General features: G+C 31.6%; 2 protein-coding genes across 3 annotated transcripts; both read left to right on the forward strand.

Annotated features, from left to right (window-relative positions):
* Positions 1-336: 336 nt before the first annotated feature.
* Positions 337-3,469, forward strand: LOC105136230 (ankyrin repeat-containing protein At5g02620-like). The gene is made up of 3 exons (XM_011041478.1): positions 337-1,085; positions 1,255-1,799; positions 2,848-3,469. The coding sequence occupies exons 1-3, from the start codon at positions 464-466 to the stop codon at positions 3,397-3,399; spliced, it is 1,719 nt and encodes a 572-aa protein (XP_011039780.1). The 5' UTR covers positions 337-463; the 3' UTR covers positions 3,400-3,469.
* A 6,798-nt stretch (positions 3,470-10,267) lies between these two features.
* LOC105136228 (ankyrin repeat-containing protein At5g02620-like) lies at positions 10,268-14,192 on the forward strand. 2 transcript variants are annotated; one of them, XM_011041476.1, is made up of 3 exons: positions 10,268-11,390; positions 11,621-12,174; positions 13,534-14,192. In XM_011041476.1, exons 1-3 carry the CDS (start codon positions 10,739-10,741, stop codon positions 14,122-14,124), a joined length of 1,797 nt encoding a protein of 598 aa, XP_011039778.1. In that variant the 5' UTR covers positions 10,268-10,738; the 3' UTR covers positions 14,125-14,192. The 2 variants fall into 2 exon arrangements, with proteins under 2 accessions (XP_011039778.1, XP_011039779.1); XM_011041477.1 differs by having other exon boundaries at positions 11,627-12,174.
* The last annotated feature ends 7,822 nt before the right edge of the window (positions 14,193-22,014 follow it).

Genomic DNA, 22,014 nt, shown 5'->3' on the forward strand with positions numbered 1-22,014 from the left:
AAGGCTAAAGCAGTTGGGTATTTTTTTATATAAAAAAACAAAAAATAAATGCAGGTGTAAATATTTAACCTAGTAACATGGTTGTTTTTTTATTTATTTAATTGTATAAAAATAAAAATAAAAATAAAAATTTGTAATAAAGATAGTTATTTAAATTCTCTGAAAAAAACAATTTTAGTTAAAATTCTCTTTTCATAAAAAAAAAAAAGTTAATGCTTGCCATCAGCACTTGTCTCTTTGTCTGATTTAATGTTTTTAAATAAAAAATATTTTTTTTAAAAAAAAAAAACCGCCATCTCAAACTCTCTTTAAATACTCTTTTATCCAGGGAGGCAACAAACCACAGAAATCAGCAGCTTGTGATCAGTTGAGTGGAACCTCTTACCTTTGAGCCACATTGGTTTCTCCTCCCCTTCATTTGTTTACATTTCATTTAGTGAGGTTTTCTAAGCTACAAAATAGTATGGATCCTGTCTTGTTCAAAGCTGCAGAAGCGGGCAATATCGGTCCCTTTGAGAATTATCAAGCCTGCAGCCTCAATCAGTTATTGACTCCAGACGAGAACACCATTCTTCATGTCTACTTGAAAAACCAAAGCAGTGAACCGGAATCCACTGATTTTGTTGATAAATTTCTTGAAAGGTGTCCACCACTGTTATTCCAAGCCAATAAGAGAGGAGAAACCCCCCTCCATTTGGCAGCAAGATATGGCCATTCCAATGTGGTAAAAGTCCTAATTGACCGTGCAAAAGCTCTACCTGCAGATCCGGAGAGCGGAGTAACTAAAGCTAAAATGATGTTGAGGATGACCAATGGAGAGCGAGATACAGCGTTGCACGAGGCAGCTCGAAATAGTCGGAGCCATGTGGTCGAAATATTGACTAAGGAGGACCCTGAGTTTTCATATCCCGCCAATGTACATGGAGAAACTCCACTTTATATTGCTGCTTATATTGATGATTACAGTTGGGGTCAAGAACGAGAAAAGGTGATCGATGAAATCCTTACTAATTGCATCTCAGTGGACTATGGCGGCCCTAATGGTAGAACTGCTCTACACGCGGCAATCGAGGTGGGAGATCATGGTAGGATTTTTCTGGAGAATTAAATAATTTATATATAATATTGTAAACTATAATTTAAAAGCCACGTATATTTGATTATATATATATATATATATCCGTGTTTGCTTCATAATTAGCTATTTAAATCTCTGTTGTTCATGAAGGAGAACTTTATTGCTTGTTTTGTTGGTTTCAGAGACAGCAAGAAAATTGTTGGAAAAAGAAAAAACGTTGACGAAAACAACCGATGAGAACGGCTGGTCACCACTTCACTACGCTGCCTATTATTTAATATTGCCTAATCGTATAGTGGAAGTATTACTAGAATGTGATGCGTCCGCGGCCTACATTGCTGAAACAGAGAAGAGGAGAACAGCACTTCACATTGCGGCCATTCGAGGACTTGTAGACGTAATGAAAGAGATTGTTTCTCGATGCCCAGCTTGTTGTGAGCTAGTTGATAACAGAGGTTGGAATGCCCTTCACTATGCTGTGGCCAGTAAAGATAGCAGAGCATTCAAGGAATGTATGGAGATTCCTGAACTTGCAAGACTTCACACCGAGAAGGATGACGAAGGAAACACGCCCTTCCATCTAATTGCTGCTTTATCGCAGAGTTGGGGAAGTGTTTTATTTAACGATAGTTATGGTTTTACTAAATGGCAGATATATGGTCTTAATAAGCGAAAGCTACGCGTCAACGACATTTTTGAAGGAGATTTTGCAGGGATGCAGGTAATCAATCCTCTATGAATTAACTGTTGTGATAATTAACGCATCCATTAAACCCCCCTATATATATATATATATATATAATGAATCAATTTCTCGATTTCTCAATCTGGGTTTTGAATATAATTAAATCACAGCAAACTAGTTTTCTATGACCGATTTTCATCTAGTTCCTTTGCATCTCCGATTCTTTTAGCTCCGCATCTTAATCATATCCACCAAATGGTCCCCATAACTTTTGTTCAGTTTCTCACTGTATTATTTTTTATTGGGATCAGTTTTGTAACCGGTATCATCTTAAAATATCTTCTGTTTCTAGTTTCGTTATAAAAATGTATTTTATTTAAAAAAATTAAATCAATATTTTTTTATTTTTTTATAATTTTGATAAACTGAAATAAAAAATAAAATAAAATATTTAAATTTTTTTAATATATTGTTAAATAAAAAAACTTTTAAAAACCATTTCTACCTTAATACTAAAAAATAAAAGTGAAGTCATCGGAAAAACTTAAAAAAAAATTTTATTTGAAATCAAGTAATTTTATTGATTTTGTTAATTTTTTCATCTACAATAACAGATTATGCATATGAATAGCATGTAACTGCTTAAAAAAGCATATATTATTCAATAAAAAAATGAAAAGTAGTAATAAACAATAAAAAAACATATATTGAAATTTTGAAAATCTGAAAATTAAAGTTGAAAAATCTAGTAGAAACTTAACATAATCTTACAAGCGATTAAGGAGAGTAGCAATAAACAATAATATATTGGATTACCATCCTAGCTAGGAAATTAATTTTAGAATGAAATGATGTAAAATCAATGGTATATAAAATTAAGTCCACATCTTAATTTTCTTTTTGGGGATAATTGGGCTAGCTAATGTAAAGCATGCGGTTTAATATATACACTAACAGAAAGGATTTGATTGCGAACAAACTAGTTGCGGAAACAAAAACAAAGCCCTGGAAGTTGATATATGATATTTGTTAAATAGCTAAAAATGATGGATATCTATGACATTTTACCCTAAATATTTTGCAGAAAGAGATCCTAGAATCCCTTGACGATGTTGGCAGCGGACCGCTTGGCCGCCGGACTATGGCTTTTAAAGGACGGAATGTTGGGAGAAACAAAGAGGGGATGGATGCTTTGACGAAAGCAAGAGAGTCTCATCTAGTAGTTGCGGCGCTGATAGCAACTGTAACATTTACAGCAGCATTCACCCTCCCTGGCGGTTACAAGAGCGACCGAGGCACTGCAATTCTAGCTAAAAAAGCTGCTTTTATAGTATTTGTCATATCAGATGCCATGTCAATGGTGCTCTCTATTTCTGCTGTCTTTATCCACTTTTTAATTTCGCTGATTCATGGTTTTGAGTTGTTCGATGAGAAAGTCGCTATGAAACAATTGGGGGTTGCCACATTGTTTACCATGATTGGCATGGGTACAATGATTATCGCATTCATCACGGGCACATACGCTGTTCTAGAACCTTCCTCGGGGCTTGCCATCAGCACTTGTCTCATTGGCCTGAGCTTTTTCTTCTTTGTGTTTTTAGTATTTAGGACCATTTTAAAGGATATGGAAGATTAGGTTTACTAGTGAAACAATCAAATCAATTCTAAATTTTTTATAAAATAAAACTCCATCTGATGTATTATTATAAATTTTTATTGTCATATGTTCAGAAATCATGTGATTTGTTGCAAAAATCAGTTGTCAAATGTTTTATTTATTGTCATTGATGCTCATTACGAGTCAAATGGTCAAAAACTTTATACTATTTTTATTTATTTATTTTCTCTTCCCTATTCTTGACCAAAATTTAGTAACATAAATATTAGTTGGGACAGCTAAATTTATTTTCCAAGTATAATTTGCTTTCATGGTTTGTTGATTAATCAAGATTGCACTTGCAAAGTGTTTGTTTTTGTTTTCAAAAAACATTATTAATTTTTTTTGTTTTTTGTTTTTTGTTTTAATTATTTTTTTATGATTTTTTTTATTTTAATGTGTTAATTTTAAAAATAAATTTTAAAAAATAAAAATAAATTATTCTAATATATTTTTAAATAAATAATAATTTAAAATACAATTATTATCGCATTACAAAGAATCTCGCTTTCACCGTAAGAAAACTACTCTAAAAAGTTGGGATATGCCAAGTTTCATTCTTCGATGGCTGCTGTGCCAGCTAGCTAGCTTAATCATATCCATCTAGTTCCTTTGCATCTCCGATTCTTTTAGCTCTGCATCTTAATCATATCCATTAAATGGGTCCACATAATTTTTGTTCAGTTTCTCACTGTATTATTTTCTATTTTCTATTGTTTTCTAATGTAAAGCATGCGGTTTAATTTCAACCAAATTAGTTTTTTTTTACCTGCTAATTATATATAATATATACACTATCAGAAAGGACTTGATTGCAAACAAACTAGTTATGGAAACAAAAACAAAGGCCTCGAAATTGATATATAATATTTGTTAAATAGCTAAAAATGATATATGATATTTTACCCTAAATATTTTGTAGAAAGAGATCCTAGAATCCCTTGAAGATGGTGGCAGTGGACCGCTTGGCTGCCGATATAAATATTTTTTAGATTAATATAAATGTTCGAGTTAGTTTATATATATTATAATTAATTTTATAAATTTTAAAATTAATAATTATATAACTTTTTTATAATTGTTATATAAATAATTAAAAACTTGAAAAAAAAAATTCTTGGTACTTAATTATTATTATTTGACCAGCGCAAGGTTTTGAAAAGAGAGAATGAGGAGAGAAACAAAGAGGAAGAGGATGCTATCAGTAAAGCAAGAGAGTCTCGTCTAGTTGCTGCGGCGCATTCATCACGGGCACATACGCGGTTCTAGAACCTTTCTTGGGGCTTTGCCATCAAGACTTGTCTCATTGGTCTGAGCTTCTTCTACCTTGTATCTTTAGTGTTTATGTTCATTGGCCAGAATCTAAAAGATAAGATTTATTAGTGAAACAATTAGTTCTAAATTTTCTATCAAATAAAATTCAGATGTATTTTTTTTAATTCTGATTGTTTTTGAAAAACAATTGTGATATCATATAGTCAGAAATGATATGGTTGGTCGCCAAATCAGTGGTCAATTTTTTTTTAATTGTAATTGATGCGCATCACAAGATTTGTGACCAAAAACTATCACACTATTTTTTATTTATTTATTTTCATTTTCCTATTCGTGACTAAAATTCAGTGACACAAGTACTAGCTGGGACAGCTAAATATATTTTTCAAGTATGATTTGCTTTGATGGTTTGTTTATTATCAAGGTTGTACTTGTAAAGTATTTGTTATTGTATTTAAATAGTGTTATTAATTTTTTTAATATACTGATATTAAAAATAAATTTTTAAAAATGAAAAGTAAAATATTTTAATATATTTAAAAATAAAAAATATTTTAAAAAACAAAACAAATTAATCTGAAAAGTGGGAATATGCCAAGTTTCATTCTTCCTTGGCGCCTGTACCAGCTAGCTAGCTTGATACATGAAGTGCATGTATATGGTTGGAATATTCTCATCGACCTGACAAACGAGACATTAAATATATACCAACTAGTTACGGGTAACATTCCAAAACTAAGTTGTAGTGTAAAAAAAAAGAAAAAAAGAAAAAGCTATAATCTGTGGAGTTGTGTTTTGATTTTTGATAGCATAAAATTTTTAAATTGAAAATTGAAATGATGGTGTTTGTATTAAAAAAATAAATAAATTAAAGAATTAATAAATCGAATGGTTAATCTAATTAAAGGCTAAAACAGGTGGGTTTTTTTTGTAAAAAATAAAAAAAAAATGTAAGTGTAAATATTTAATCTAATATCTTTGCTTTTTGGTTTTTTATTTAATTGTATGAAAATAAAAATAAATATTCAATGATAAAAATAGTTATTTTTAGTTAACATTCTCTTTTCATATTAATTTTTTTAATTTGAAAAACATATCTTTTCTATTAGCAATAAATTTTAATGGATAAAAAATAAAAAAAAAAACTAAAATAGAAATTAGAAAAATTGTATTGATTTGAAATAAAGAGTGAACAATGTATCTACTCAAAACTTCTTTTTTTTTTTTATTAATTTGTTTCTTTCTTTTTTGTTACAAAAACATGCTAGGGGTTTTTATGTTAATATCACTCTTCATGAAAGATGGATATTGTACAAAATCTCTTCCCTGGTTCAAATCCAATACCTATTTATGCATAGTGGTTAATGATGTGGCTAAAAACTCAGAAAATATTAAGAGATCATAAATAGATCCCTGGTGCTTTTCTTTAATGTCCTAGTAGAAGACCGGTGATATTGTGGAGATTCTACTTTCCAAAAATAAAAGTATTATTATCCAGTTACACTTGCTTCCTTCACCCAAATATAATTTTTTATTACATGATTTTTATAGACAAATTTGTTTTCATGAAAAGTATAGAAGCATTCCCATAATGAATATTTATAGAATATTCCACTTATTAGAGCCTTAGTGGCGATAAGTTCACATAGATTCTTTGTGTTTACAATTTATTTGTTGAATCTTTAAATATATGCTTTTTTGATTTTATTCTCTTGTTGTATAATGATAAAGAGCCTAATCGTGCTATTTTTATCCGGTATGCTAGTGCTAAAATAAAAGGTTAGCTTAACATATAATTTATAAAGATGAAATATAAAGCCAAGATCAATATTGTGATACCATATCTGAGTAGACTAATAAAATATCTTACCAGTTAAGCATATAGATTTTTTTCGTAAAAAACATGCAAGCAAGAGTCAAAGAAGGATTGATGGAGATTGCATATGGCTAAGATCTATTATAGAGTGCTCTTTATAACAAGAGTAGTTTTATCAAAAGAGTTGAAGTATTGTGCTTATTTTACATATTATTTTTCATATTTCTTCATAAAACTAGAGTTGTCTTTTATCTTTTGGTGCATCTAATGGATCAATATGTTGTATTTCTTATTGATGAAATGAAAGAGTGAGAAGCTATTATTGTATAGCTAAAACAATATTGTTGAGTATCTATACTTGATAGATGAGTTTTTGAAGACCCGAAGTTTTTATGGTAAGAGATCAATTACTCTTTCTTGTCCTAAAATTTTGTCAACCATGAAAAGTTTTATAGTGTTTTTATGAACACATTAGCTAATTGATTTCTTATGTTTGCATTACAATGGTTCTCAAAGTTGAACTGGAAATTTGTATCAACCATATATCTGCTTCAACCAAGCCTAAGGTTCATAATCTTACAAGTTACAAACCTTTACCACACCAATTGCGATGAATAAATAATTAAAAAACATGGCTCAAAGAAAAGGTAAGACACAATGGAAGAGTAGGTTACCCTTCAAACCAATGGTTTTTATCACTATTTTTGTATATTGCATATACTCTTAAACATTCTTGATAAGATCCTAAAAAATCCAAGCATTTTAGGGGAAATGTTTATGTCTTGAATAATTGGTTAATCTCTTGACTTCATTCTTCTTTTGAGGTGGATGGTGGCTAATTCTTGATAGTTGTAAAAAAGTCTCATTTGGTGATTTTTTAGGACTCTCTGAGAATTAAGTCAATGAGTTTGAAGAGAAAATATAATAATATTACAGAGAAATACTCTCTCTCTCTCTCTATATATATATAATAGAGAATGAAGATTCTAAACTATTTGTATAAAAAATTTTTAGTTTATTTATAACTCATAAGTCTTTTATTGATAAGGAGGGACAAAAATATAATATTATCTTGATAATATTAATAAGAGAAAGAGAGAGAGAGATCAAACTTGAGAGTGAAAAATTCAAGATTATCCCTGGAAACATCATAATGTCTGAAAGCCCATCTAGAGAGTATTATTAGTTCTCCTAATTCTAGTTAGCCTAGGTGACATTTACTTTGACCATAGAACGAGATCTTCATGCTTTGTTAAGGTGGACCATTTCAAGTTATCATGTAGGGTGGAGTCATCACACCAGAGAGAACCCTTTTCGATGAGATTTAGCAATTATATTAGAAAGATCCCTTCCAAGAAGATTGTGCAATCATGCTAAGGAGAACCTCTTCCAATGGATTGTGCTTTATTACAAACGATGTTAATAATGAGGTCCTAAAAAATCTAAGTAATTTAAGAACAAGACTTATGTCTTAGATATTGGTTAATTTCTTAATTCTGAAAATCTGGTCTATTTTCTCTTTGAGGTGGATGGAGGCTAGTACCTGATACCTGTGAAAAGGTTTCCTTTGATGATTTTTGGAGACTCTCTAATGATTAACTTAATAACTTTAAAGAAAAAATATATTAATATTACAAAGAAATATTCTAAAAATAAATAAATATACATTAGAGAATGGAGATTCCAAACCTTTTGTATAAATGATTTCTAATTTATTTATAGTTCGTAAGTCTTTTACTGATAAAAAAAAGAAAAAACATAATATTTTCTTGATAGTATTAATGAGAAAAAAAACATATCTAATAATATATATATTAATGAGGGAAAATGATGGGTGCTTAATATAGGTAGGAAGAATAAAGTAAAAAATATAGCTATATTCATAAAGAAGGGTCTTTTTCTTAACTTATCTTAAGAGAGGTTGGTTGGGTCCTTCCTTTGACCGAGTCCAAGAGAGGTTTTTTGGACCCTTAAAACCGGATTCATCAATACTCTTCATTATGATTAACCTCACTTGGCTTCGTAGGGGTCAATTTCTTTGCCCCACTTGCTTGTTTTCTGTCCTCTTTTTTCTTATGGTTAAAGCTTGACAACAATATCCTTATCTTCAAGTCTTCAAGCCACATTGTCCCTGGTAATTCAAAACCACGGGAAAGAGATTCATGCCAAGTTGGGTGCAGTTTTGTCTAGGTTGCTGCAAATAACGGTAATCGGGCTTGTCAAAGAATGTGTACTTGGAAGGAAATACTTCTCTCCTCCTCAAAACATTAGGAATTGACTTTTTTACCATCAATACATTTTTACTCCGACTTCAAATTAGTAACTACACCAAATTACGAAAAATACTCAGTTATTGTATAGATGATTGAAGAAGAACAAATAAAATTCTATTTCTTTCAAGGACAAAGCAAAAATTTGTGGTTATCAGTTCCATTTTGTAAAGCAGAACTTTCTAGCATGGCAAAAGACATTTTAAGCACACAAAGGCATTTTAAGAGAAGGCAGCTTTCCTTTTATGGCAGGTTGAGGAACCAATTTTTTGCTGTCATTGTTGAAATTATCTGCAGAGAAACCATCCCAGATCCATATGTGGTCTGCTGAGGAAAGAAAGGGCTAGAATAATTGCATGATGATCTACAATGAGTGAAACAATTGAGGTTTTTAGTGCCATATCTTATTTGATTTTTATATATTTATTTAGCCTTTTTTCTTCGTGTATTGCAGAAGTTCTTGAACATGAACATACTCAGTATGATTGTCCTACCTTGTCTTCCTCGACGTCAATTTCTCTTCCCCACTTGCATCTTTTCTGTCTTCGCTCGTTTTTCTTCTGGTTAGAGGAGACCCCAATCTCCTTTATCCTTTATCTTTGAGTCCAGGATGTGTCAACCATTTTTTTTTAAATTTGTTTTTTTAGTTTGGAATTAAATTATATTTTATATTTTTAAATTATTTTAATATATTGATATTAAAATTAAATTTTAAAAATAACAAAAAATATTATTTTAACAAAAAAATCTGATCCGTGTGCGCTTGTCAGATAGCTATTCCATGGGCAACGCCAAAAAGTTGAAAATTCAGAGCCAATTTGCAACTAGGTTGAAAAAGACTAAATTGCATGCTATTTTATTAGAATAAATAACGAATCAATGCAGATTCCTCGCCAGCTAATTAGAAATGTCTCCAAAAAATCAATGCAGATCCCTTTATAAATAGGAATTATTAATTACGAAAAAATATATTTTTCATGACTTCTACTTTTGAAAAATAAAGTCATAAATACTTATAATGTGTCTGGATTGAAACCATATTCTTAAAAAATTAATTTTTTTTTATTAAAATTTAATATAATTTATATATTTTGGATCATTTTGATGTTAAAAATAATTTTTAAAAAATAAAAAAATTATTAACATACATTTCAACACAGAAAATTATTTGCAAAACAATCATTACTACATTGTCAAATAATTTCCAAACATAAATGTATATTCTATTTTACTATAAGTATTATATGATTACCTCTCTTTATTTGGAAATTAAGTTTTTTAATAAAGATTTAGAAATCATACTTGATTATTATTTTAAGGAGAATAACATTTATTAACCATGTTAGATGATTATAAAATCTTCTAGCGATAGAATCTGCTAATGCGACCAGTCCCCATTGAAACGATCAAAAGCGACGGCTACCGATTCCCCTGTTCTTATTCGTACTCTATCTTCATGACAGCTGCCACTTACTTACTAAGTTGTCAGCAACTTCATTTTGGCTTAAAGAAATATTGCAATAATTGTGGGAAATACACTTCCAAATCTTATTAATAGAGCCAACTCCATCCATAACCATGTTGTTCAACAATCACCTAAAAGATGAAGTTATTTGCGTTATGAGTCTCTTTGGGATTAGCATGAATATCTTGTTAGAACCCCAAATCTTAATATATATATATATCCAAAGTTTTGCCATCGTATAGGGCAGTTGAATGACTTTCTAATAATAGAGTAGCAATGATTTAAAAAAGTCCTAAACATGATTCATATATCATGCTTTGCGAAAAAAATCTTTTATGCCCTTTTGTAATTGTGTTATCTAGCTTTCTCCTTCGTAAAAAACCAAAGAAATCAGCAGCTTGTGATCAGTTGAGTGGACCCTTTGTGCCACAGTACTTTCTCCTCCCCTTCATTTGTTTACATTTCATTTAGGGAGTTTCTCTAAACTACAAAATGGGTTCTTCTGAGAAAATGAAACGTATCACCTATATGGATCCAGTCTTGTTCAAAGCTGCAGCTGAAGGTGATATCGATCCCTTTGAGAAATATCAAACCTGCCTTGATCAGTTATTGACTCCAGACGAGAACACCATTCTTCATGTCTACTTAGGAAACCAAAGTAGGGAACCGGAACTCACTGATTTTGTTGTTATAATTCTTGAAATGTGTCCACCACTGTTATTCCAAGCCAATAAGAAAGGTGAAATCCCACTCCATTTGGCAGCAGCATATGGTCATTCCAATGTGGTAAAGGTCCTCATTGACCGTGCCAAAGCTCTACCTACTGATTCAGAGAGCGGAGTAACAGAAGCAAAAAAGATGTTGAGGATGACCAACGAAGAGCAAGATACAGCGTTGCACGAGGCAGCTCGACATCGGCGAAGCCATGTGGTGGAAATATTGACTGAAGAGGACCCTGAGTTTCCATATTCCGCCAATGTTCATGGAGAAACTCCACTTTATATTGCTGCTTCCATTATCACGAGGTGGAGGGAAGAACGAGGAAAGGTAGTCGATGGAATCCTCGGAAATTGCATCTCAGTGGACTATGGCGGCCCTAATGGTAGAACTGCTCTAAACGCGGCAATCAGGGTGCGAGATGATGGTAGGATTTTGTGCTCAAGTCTGGAGAATTAAATAATTTATATATAAAAGCGACGTATGTTTGATTTTATATATCCGTGTTTGCTTCATAATTAGCTTTTTTTAAAAATAAAATAAATTATACCACTAAAATTCTTTGTGAGTTTAAGTATTGGATATATAGTAATTCACATAGACCATGCGAAATCTCTGTTGTTCATGAAAGAAAACTTTTATTCCTTGTTTTGTTGGTTTCAGAGACAGCAAGAAAATTGTTAGAAAAAGAAAAGAAATTGACGCAAACAACCGATGACAATGGCTGGTCACCACTTCACCACGCTGCTTGTTATGACTGGTCTCCTCGTATAGTGCAAGTATTACTAGAAAATGATGCGTCTGCGGCCTACCTTGCTGAAACAGAGAAGAGGAGAACAGCACTTCACATTGCTGCTATTCAAGGACATGTAAACGCAATGAAAGAGATTGTTTCTCGATGTCCAGCTTGTTGTGAGCTAGTTGATAACAGAGGTTGGAATGCCCTTCACTATGCTGTGGCAAGTAAAGATAGAGTAGCATTCGTCCAATGTCTGAAGATTCCAGAGCTTGCAAGACTTGGAACGAAGAAGGATGACAAAGGAAACACGCCCTTCCATCTAATTGCTGCTTTAGCGCACCAGCAGAAGCAATGGCAACGTGTTTTATTGAACGATAGTTATGGTTATAGTGGAAGGGAGACGATATGTGGTCTTAATAAGCGAGAGCTAAGCGTCGACGACATTTATGAAGGAAATTTTGCAGAGATACAGGTAATCAATCCTCTATGAATTAACAGTTGTGATAATTAATGTATCCATATATATATATATTAATTTCTCGATTTCTAAATTTGGGTTCTGAATATAAATAAATCACAGCAAACTGGTTTTCCTGTACATCTCCGATTCTTTTAGCTCCGCATCTTTAATCATATCCACCAAATGGGTCCCCGTAACTTTTGTTCAGTTTCACTGTATTATTGCCTGTCGGGATCAGTTTTGTATCGTCTTACGAGTATATATCTTCTGTTTTTAATTTCGTTTTAAAAATGTATTTTATTTAAAAAAAATTAAATTAATATTTTTTATTTTTTTATAATTTAGATAAGCTGATATCAAAAATAAAATAAAATTTTAAAAAATATTTTAATATATTTTTAAATAAAAAAATTTCAAAAACTATTTATACCATAATACTATGCATACATAAAAGTGAAGTCATCCAGATAACTTAATAATTTTTTTTATTTGAAATCAAGTCATTTTATTGATTTTATTAAGTTTTTCATCTACAATAACAGATTAGGCATATGAATAGCATGTAATTGCTTAAGAAAACATATATTATTCAATAACAAAATGAAACGTTGAAAAACAAATGAATGAAAAAAAAATACAATTAGTTAAAATTTTGAAAATATGAGAATTAAAGTTGAAAAATCTAATAGAAACTTAACATAATCTTACAAGCGATTAAGGAGAGTAACAATAAGCAATAATATATTGGAATGAAATGATGTAGAATTAATGGTATATAAAATTAAGTCCACGTCTTAGTTTTCGTTTAGGGGATAATAGGCTAATGTAAGGCATGCAGTTTAATTTCAACCAAATTAGTTTTTGTTACCTGCTAATATATTCAGTAACAAGAAGGATTTGATTGCTAACAAACTAGTTCTGGAAACGAAGGCTCGGAATTTTATATATGATATATGTTAAATAGCTAAAAATAATGATTATTTGTTTAAATTTTTAGATTGAGTTGGTTTTTTAAAAAATAGTATTAAAAATTTATTGATTAAGCAGTTATAAATTTAAATCTCACAATTTTTATTTTAATTAAGAAAAATTAAACACAAAATAATGTGAATAAAATCTAAAAAAATTTCACTTGAAAAAAATACTAGAAAATAATATAAAATTATTTTTAAAATCTCTTTAACCTCTTAAATTTAAATCTTATTATCTTTATTTTAATTAATAAGAATTAAATACAAATTAATAGGAATGAAGTTCAAAAAATTTTCACTTAAAAATATATATTAAAAAGTAATATAAAATCCTCTTTAACATCTTAAATTTTTAGAACAATTATCTACCATATTTTACCTGAAATATATATTTTTGCAGAAAGAGCTCGTAAAATCTCTTGAAGATGTTGGCAGTGGACCGATTGGTCGCGGTCCCTTTGTTATGAAAGGAGAGGAAAAGAAAAACAACGAGGAGAGAAACGAAGGAGAAGAGGAAGCTTTGAGTAAAGCAAGAGAGTCTCATCTAGTTGTTGCGGCGCTGATAGCAACGGTAACATTTGCAGCAGCATTCACCCTCCCTGGCGGTTACAAGAGCGACCAAGGTCCAAATAAAGGCAGTGCAATTCTTGCTAAAAAAGCTGCTTTTATAGTATTTATTATATCAGATGCAATGTCAATGGTGCTCTCTCTTTTAGCTGTCTTTATTCATTTTATGATTTCACTGATTCATGGTTTTAAAATGGTCAAGGATGAAGCGATGGACGAGAATACCACTGGGATATTATTTGGGTATGCCATGTTGCTGACAATGATTGCCATGGGTACAATGATTATCGCATTCATCACGGGCACATATGCGGTTCTAGAGCCTTCATTGGGGCTTGCAGTCAGCACCTGTCTCATTGGCCTGAGCTTCTTCTTCCTTGTATATTTAGTGTGTAGGTTCATTTACAACAATTTAATACATTAGATTTACCGGTGAAACAATCATTTCTAAATTTTCTATCAAATAAAACTCCGATGTATTTTTTTTTTAAATTCTTGTTGTTTTTGAAAAAAATTTGTGATGTCATATGTTGAGAAATCATGTGTTTGATTCCTAAATCAATTGTTAATTTTTTATATTTTATTTTGTAATTGACGCGATCACAAGTTAAGTTGTCAAAAACTCTAATATTATTTTTTATTTGAAATCAAGTCATTTTGTTGATTTTGTTAGGTTTTTCATCTCCAATAACAGTTATGCAATGAAACACATGTAATTCAATAAAAAAACGAAAAGCAGTACAAATGAATTTTAAAAAGTACAATTTTAAATTTTAAAAATCTGAGAATTAAATTTGAAAAATCTAATAGAAACTTAACATAATCTTACAAGCAATTAAAGAGAGTAACAATAAACAATAATACATTGGAAATTAATTTTAGAATGAAATGATGTAGAATTAATGGTATATAAAATTAAGTCCACATCGTAGTTTTTTTATGGGGATAATTGGGCTAATGTAAAGCATGCGGTTTAATTTCAACCAAATTAGTTTTTATTACCTTCTAATATATACCGGTAATAAGAAGGATTCGATTGCAAATAAACTAGTTGTAGAAACAAAAACAAAGACCCAGAAGCTGATATATGATATTTGTTAAAGAGCCAAAAATTATGGATATTTTACCCGAAATATTTTGCAGAAAGAGATATTAGAATCCCTTGAAGATGCTGGCAATGGACCGCTTGGCAGTCGAGTTTTGAGAATAGAGAATGTTGAGAGAAAGAAAGAGTTAGAATGTCTAATTGGTCTGAGCTTCTTCTTCCTTATCTATTTCGTGTTGAGGTTCATTTACAAGAATTTAGGGGATGCGATTTGGTAGTTAAGCAATCAATTCTAAATTTTCTATCAAATAAAATTCAGATGTATTTTTTAAGACATTCTTATTATTTTTGAAAAACATTTGTGACGTCATATGGTCAGAAATCATGTGGTTGGTTGCTAAATCAATTGTCAACTTTTATTTTTTATTTATTTTTATTTTTTATTGTAATTAATGAGCATCACAAGTCAAGGGGTAAACAACTCCAACACAATTATTTATTTATTTTTCTTATTTATGACTAAAATTTAGTGATGCAAATACTAGTTGGTACAGCTAAATTTATTTTCCAAGTACAATTTGCTTTGATGGTTTGTTTATTAATCAAGATTTTACTTGCAAAGTCTTTGTTATTGTGTTTAAAAGGTATTATTAGATTATTTTTTTAATTTTATATTATTTTTTAATTTTAGATTGTTTTAATATATTAATATTAACAATATTTTTTTTTAATAAAGATAAATAAATTATTTTAATATATCTTTAAATAAAAAATATTTTAATAAACACTTTACCATAATCATTGTCGCACCCGATATCGTGGCGGCCTTAAAAATCTCTTAAATCTTTGGAAAGAACGGATTTCTGACATCCTGTTCTTTAATGAGAATATTCTTTGTTTAAGAAGTCGCCACCTATTATTATGGTTACTAGGAACCCTAACTGGTCAACAGAGATTCTATGATCCGAGACTGGTTACGTAAAGGGAAAGATATTATCACCCATTAAACATCCTACCTAAGGTAGGCTGCATTGCTGATTTTTGTCCTTAATTGCTAACATTTTTTTTGTTGGTTTATACTATGATTGTTTGTGTGTAATATTCCTAACTCTAGCGCCAGTGAATATTCAACTACGGATATTTCCAACTCTGGCGTTGGTAAATATTACATAGGTATCAAAATAAATAAATTTAAATCATCTTTTTTTCCTTTTATTCCTGACTCTGGCATCAGTGAATAAATAAATAAAAGTAAAAAAAAAAATTTTACACATGCACATATTTTTTTTATTTTTCTAGCTAAATAAAATAAAATACAATGAATAAAAATAATATAAATTTAAATCGGTATTTTTATTCCTGACTTTGGCGTCAGTGAATAAACCAATAAATTTATATTATTTTTATTCATACATACATAGTTTTTTATTTTCATATTTTTTATTTTTACCAGCAGGCGTGCGTGAACTGCTCACGCACGTCTGCTACAGGAAGCATGTAATTAAAATGCAAGAAGGAAAAGAGCAATTTACCTGGTGCTGCAATTAAAGATGATAATGACAGTGGAGGGCCGGCCGCTGATGCTATTTTCTCTTCCTTTGTTTTCCTCTTGGTGTCCCTCTAGTTCTCCTTCTCTCTGCCCTCTTTTTCCAAGCACACCCCTAGCAAACACAGACCAATTAATTATTTTAGCAAGAAAAGAAGAAAACTTACCTAAGCATGTGGCTGCTGAAGGCGAAGTCGAGGGGGATTAGGAAGAAAAAGGGTTGAGGGGTGTCGCAACACGCCGTCGGGCGACGACTCCACTCCTTTTTTGTTTTTTTTTTAAACAAAAGGAATTTAGTTTTTATTTGATTGGGGGAAATAAAGATTTTATTGGAGTCGCCATCTAGTAATTTGAGGGAACTAGAAATCCAAAATTAGACACTGGTCCCAGAGATTCGGGTACTGGGTTAGTTATGATTAAGGGAAGGTAGACACCACCCTTAAAACATCCTTTCAGAGAAAGGTTACCTTTAACTTGTGTGTTTTTCTTATTTTTGATTCAAATGCTATTATATTTTTGAGCATATTTGTAAAATTTTTAACATGGTTAACGTCGGTCCCTAAAAATAGGAGACGCGTTAAAAATGACATCAGTCCCTAAAATTAGGAGACTTTGTCTAAAATATCGACGTTTATCCCTAAAAAGGAGAGTTACGTCTAATTTACCAAATAAATAATAATGGACATAATCCATATTTGGTATTTAATTTTTTTGACATCGGTCCTTTTCTATAAATAAAAGAGACGTGTCGAGGAAATTTATTTTATAAAATAAAAATTATTTTGATATCATTCACAAATAGATATATCAATTCTTGAAAATTGGGTTTTTGACCTATGAACAGTGATATGATAAAATGGGTGTTAAACCCGCGTTGTTATTTATTTTGGTTTTCTTTTGTTTTTTTTTTATGCAAGAATTTACAAGTATTTATATATAAAAATATCAAAAAATACAATAAAATATCATAAAAATTACCTGAGCACCCCTGTATAGGCAAAAAACTGAAATACCCTCGGATTTATCGAAAATTTACGAAAATGCCACTGGACCCGCGGTTACTGTTCACACGCGGGTACTGTTCACGGGCGAACTTTTCCGGCAAACGATAGTCGATTCTGGTAGATCTGAGGACGAGGATTCTGATGGTGGTGGTCTCGTTGTCCGTTGATGGCTGAGGAGGGAGAATCGACGACTTGAAGGTCGTTTGGTCGATGTCGGTCACGGCCTTTTCCCGGCCAAATTAGCCGGTGAAAAAGTGTGAAAAGGCCGGGGTTTTGCTCAGGGGGAGGTGATGCACAATTCTGCGGTGGTTTCACGGCTTGCGACGGCCGTAAATGGGAGATCCGTGGAGAGAGAGAATCGCCGGCGAGAGGAGAGAGAAGCTCTGAGTTTTGATCTGGTGTGGGCGAGTGTATGGTGCACTCATGCGTCTGAAGGCTGTGAACCGCTGGATCTTGGATGAATAGATCGTGCGGCTGTGATTCGTTTGATCTCCAAGTTGATCGGACGGTCAGGATTGAATGGCTACGATCTGGTGCGGCGCGGTGTACCGAGTGCTCGGTATACCTGCTGACGTGGCGCAACCAGATCGAAGGGCAGATTATTTGAACGGCTGAGATTGATTTGGGTTTTAATCTGGTGTGGTAAAGCCTATTGTATCCTAAGAAATCAAAGGCTCAGATCTAAACACTATTAGATCTAACGGTTGAGATATTTTTGGTATTTTTTAATTTATTAAAAAAAAAATTAATATCTTACTAGGGTGCAGAAAAATATAAGAAAAATGAATAGTAACCCAAATAGTAATACGTGAGAATTGAGAATCAGAATTTGAGAATTGAATTTTTTAATCTTTTTTTCTCTTCTGCTTTCTTGAATTCATTGGCTATCCAATGAATTCAGATAATAATTCACGGATGAATTGTTAGCAATTCACGGATTCAAACTTCCACCGATTACTATTTGTCTTATTATATATAATAATATTAAATATTAAATAATAATACTAAATAATAATAATAATATTTATTTACAGGGGTAAAAATTAAAAATTCAAATCAGTATTATAAAAAGTTTTTCATCCGCTAAAAATTAATTTTAAATTATAAAAAAACTTTTTTATACGGGTATCAACTCGGTGGACCGGTTTTTTTGACCCAAAAATACCAGTTTTGACAAAAATAGTCCGAAACTCATTTTTTATCGCGGTTGGCATGGTGGGACCCGTATTGACCCGGTGGACTCGGTTTTGACCGAAAATGACGGTTTTGACCCGAAACAGCTCGAAACTCATTTTTCATTGTGGTCGACATGGTGGGACCCGTATTGACCCGACGGACTCGGTTTTGATAGAAAATGACGGTTTTGACCCGAAACGTCCTGAAACTTATTTTTCATCCCGGTCGACATCGTTTAACCCGTATTGACCTGGTGGACTCGGTTTTGACAGAAAATGACGGTTGACTCGAGAAAATATATTTTAAACTCTTTTTTTTCTTTTTTTTTTTATCTATTATATTTTTTTGTAATGAATAATAAGATAAAATAACATTCCTAAAAAATTTTAGTTAATCCAAAATTGGGTTACAACAGTTGCCCCCTCTTTACAATGCTTACGGTGCAAAGACATTAAAAAAATCATTTTCTTTTGACTTTGCATAGGAAGTATTGTAAAGAAAAATGCTGGAGATGTTGAAAAACACATATATTTTCAGTTGGTCTAATTCTTATGGGCGACCTACCCAAGTGAAAAACATGAAAATGTTTTCAATCTTGATTTAGTGAAATACATGAAAGTGATTTCAATAATGGTTTGGTGAAATACATGAAAGTGATTTCATTGATGGTTTTCCTGAAATACATGAAAGTGATTTCAGATTGTTTTACATGAAAGTAATTTCATCCTTGATTTTGTGAAATACATGGAAGTGATTTCAACGATGGTTTTCTGAAATACATGAAAGTGATTTCATATTGATTTTGTGAAATACATGAAAGTGATTTCAACAATGGTTTTCTGAAATACATGAAAGTGATTTCAGATTGATTTTGTGAAATACATGGAAGTGATTTCATCAATGGTTTTGTGAAATACATGAAGGTGATTTCAACAATGGTCTTCTGAAATACATGCAAGTGATTTCATCATTGAGTTTCTGAAATACAGGAAGTGATTTCATCAATGGTTTTGTGAAATACATGAAGGTGATTTCAACAATGGTCTTCTGAAATACATGAAAGTGATTTCAGATTGATTTTATGAAATACATGCAAGTGATTTCATCATTGAGTTTCTGAAATACATGAAAGCGATTTCATCATTGCTTTTCTGCAATACATGAAAGTGATGTCATCATTGATTTTCTGAAATACATCAAAGTGATTTCAGATTGCTTTTATGAAATACATGCAAGTGATTTCATCATTGAGTTTCTGAAATACATGAAAGCGATTTCATCATTGCTTTTCTGCAATACATGAAAGTGATTTCAGATTGATTTTGTGAAATACATGGAAGTGATTTCATCAATGGTTGTGTGAAATACATGAAAGTGATTTCAATAATGGTTTTCTGAAATACATAAAAGTGATTTCAGATTGATTTTATGAAATACATGAAAGTAAATTCACTATGATTTTCAAAGTTAATGAAAACTTCTAAAGGAAGTCATATTTGTATGACTCAGATCCGATTTGTAAAAATTGATCTCAAAGATGATGAAAGCTTCTCACGAAAGTCTTATATCTACGGTTGAGATCTGATTTGTGAATCAATCTTAGAGATGATGAAAGCTTCTCATGAAAGTCTTATATCTACGGCTGAGATCTGATTTGCAATCAATTTCAGAGATAATGAAAGCTTCTCATGAAAGTCTTACGTCTATGGTTGAGATTTGATCATCTGTTCAGAGTAATAGTAAGAGTAGAATCCTTATAAATTACGCAGTTTTTGGTGACAAACATCATCAACTTCTTGTATTTCAAGCCTTTCAAAGTTCCCAACTCTTGAAGCTTTAATCATGTCTTCCTCTTCTTCCAATGTTAACCCAAATCTTGTTCCTACAGTAGAGCCTATAGTTTGGCGTACTACTTTTGAAGTGAATGGTCGTCCAGTTACAATAGAAGATACTGTAATGGACAATGAAGATACTGCTGTAGCCGTGGCTAGAGACATGGTCCTTCCCCGTGATGAAACCATGCTGGCAGCTAGGAGCGATATTGAAGCAGTGAATCAGTCACTTGCTCTCAGTATCAGAGCTACTTCATCTCTGGTGAACGTTGCAGAGCGTCTTCATGCTAGAAGACTTGAGCTGAATACTCAGGTTCTTGATCTCCATCATCTGATTGAGAACTTACGGAATAGACTCCGTGATGAAAGACGTCAGAGAAACGACTTGGAGAGGAGGAACCAAGAGCTGAATACATGTGTCGACTTTTGGAAGGACTATGTTAACACACGACACCTCGAGTTTGAGGAAGAGATGGAGAATATGCGTAAACAATTCGAAGAACTTCGAGGCCTGATTAATGATCAAGATGACAATATCCCTGATCGTCCTCGCACTGTTTAATATTTGTACTTTTAAACCTTTTGTCATGAATAAAAAATCCATCTTTCTTGTCTTCATTTATGAATTTTGCTTTTATGAAATTGCCATATTTGATGTGATTAGAATAACTTTATTTTGTTTGAATCTCGTTGGATCTCGTTGGGAATTTTGTTTCAAGAAATATCTACAAGACAAATATGCAATGTTTGTGAAGTTAGATGATATGAGATGCATCTTACCTTTTTGAAATATAGATCCCCCATTCATCTTGTCTGGCGATTTTGAATGTTAGCAAGCTCTTTTGATTCACGCGTCTTTCAAATCTACTCAAGCTGACCCATGCTGTTGAGTTCTCCAAGATAAACATTATTTGAGTTTCTCAATAGTCACTACCTCTTTATCCATTGGATACTTCATTGTGAGCATTAGCTTCTCTTTGGTCTGGCATCATGTTGCTGGTAACATTTCCGTTGTTGAGGATTTTTAACCAATTCATATGGTCAATACATGAGGATAATCCCACTCATTTTTCATGTGTATCTCCCACCAGGGAAGCAAATTTCTTTGTACCATTAGGAATCTATTGATTGCTTCTCTGTCTCTAGAAGATTTCTTGTGATTGCTTCTCTACCCTTGGAAGAAGTAACTGTCTCTTTTCATTTCCTTATTTGCTCTTGTTGTCGTTAGAATCTCTGATTTTCTAACACTGCCTCTTGGTGTCTCATATATCTGTCTTCTTCACATAGAAAACCATTTTTTTTCAAAAATGATTTTTCAAAAGATCTCTTTTGTTTTTGAAAACTGAAACTCTCAATGTTTGTTTATAACAATGTTCAAGCAACTCTAAGGATTTGTAGTAAATCTCTCAATAAAAGTAATCTCAAATAAAGGTAAGTGATGAGATGACCATCTGCTTTGGTTTTCAATGTGTTCAAGCAATCTTGAATGTATTTTGAGGGAAAAGGAACAATTGCCCTTTATTTTTAGAAGCAGTCCTTTTATCAGCATGAATAATAATGAGTAATTATTTGCTATATCATGACTCTTTATGAAAAAGTCTCTTATATTTTGGGAACGTTGTTTATTAATTCAGGTTGCTTCCTTGATTAGAAAGGACTTTAAAGGCATGTAATGTATTTATGGCTCAAGGCTGTAAAAGAAAGAGGATTT

The sequence above is a fragment of the Populus euphratica genome, unplaced genomic scaffold, assembly GCF_000495115.2.
Source record: "Populus euphratica unplaced genomic scaffold, PopEup_1.0 scaffold52.1, whole genome shotgun sequence".
NCBI classification, from domain to species: Eukaryota; Viridiplantae; Streptophyta; class Magnoliopsida; order Malpighiales; family Salicaceae; genus Populus; species Populus euphratica.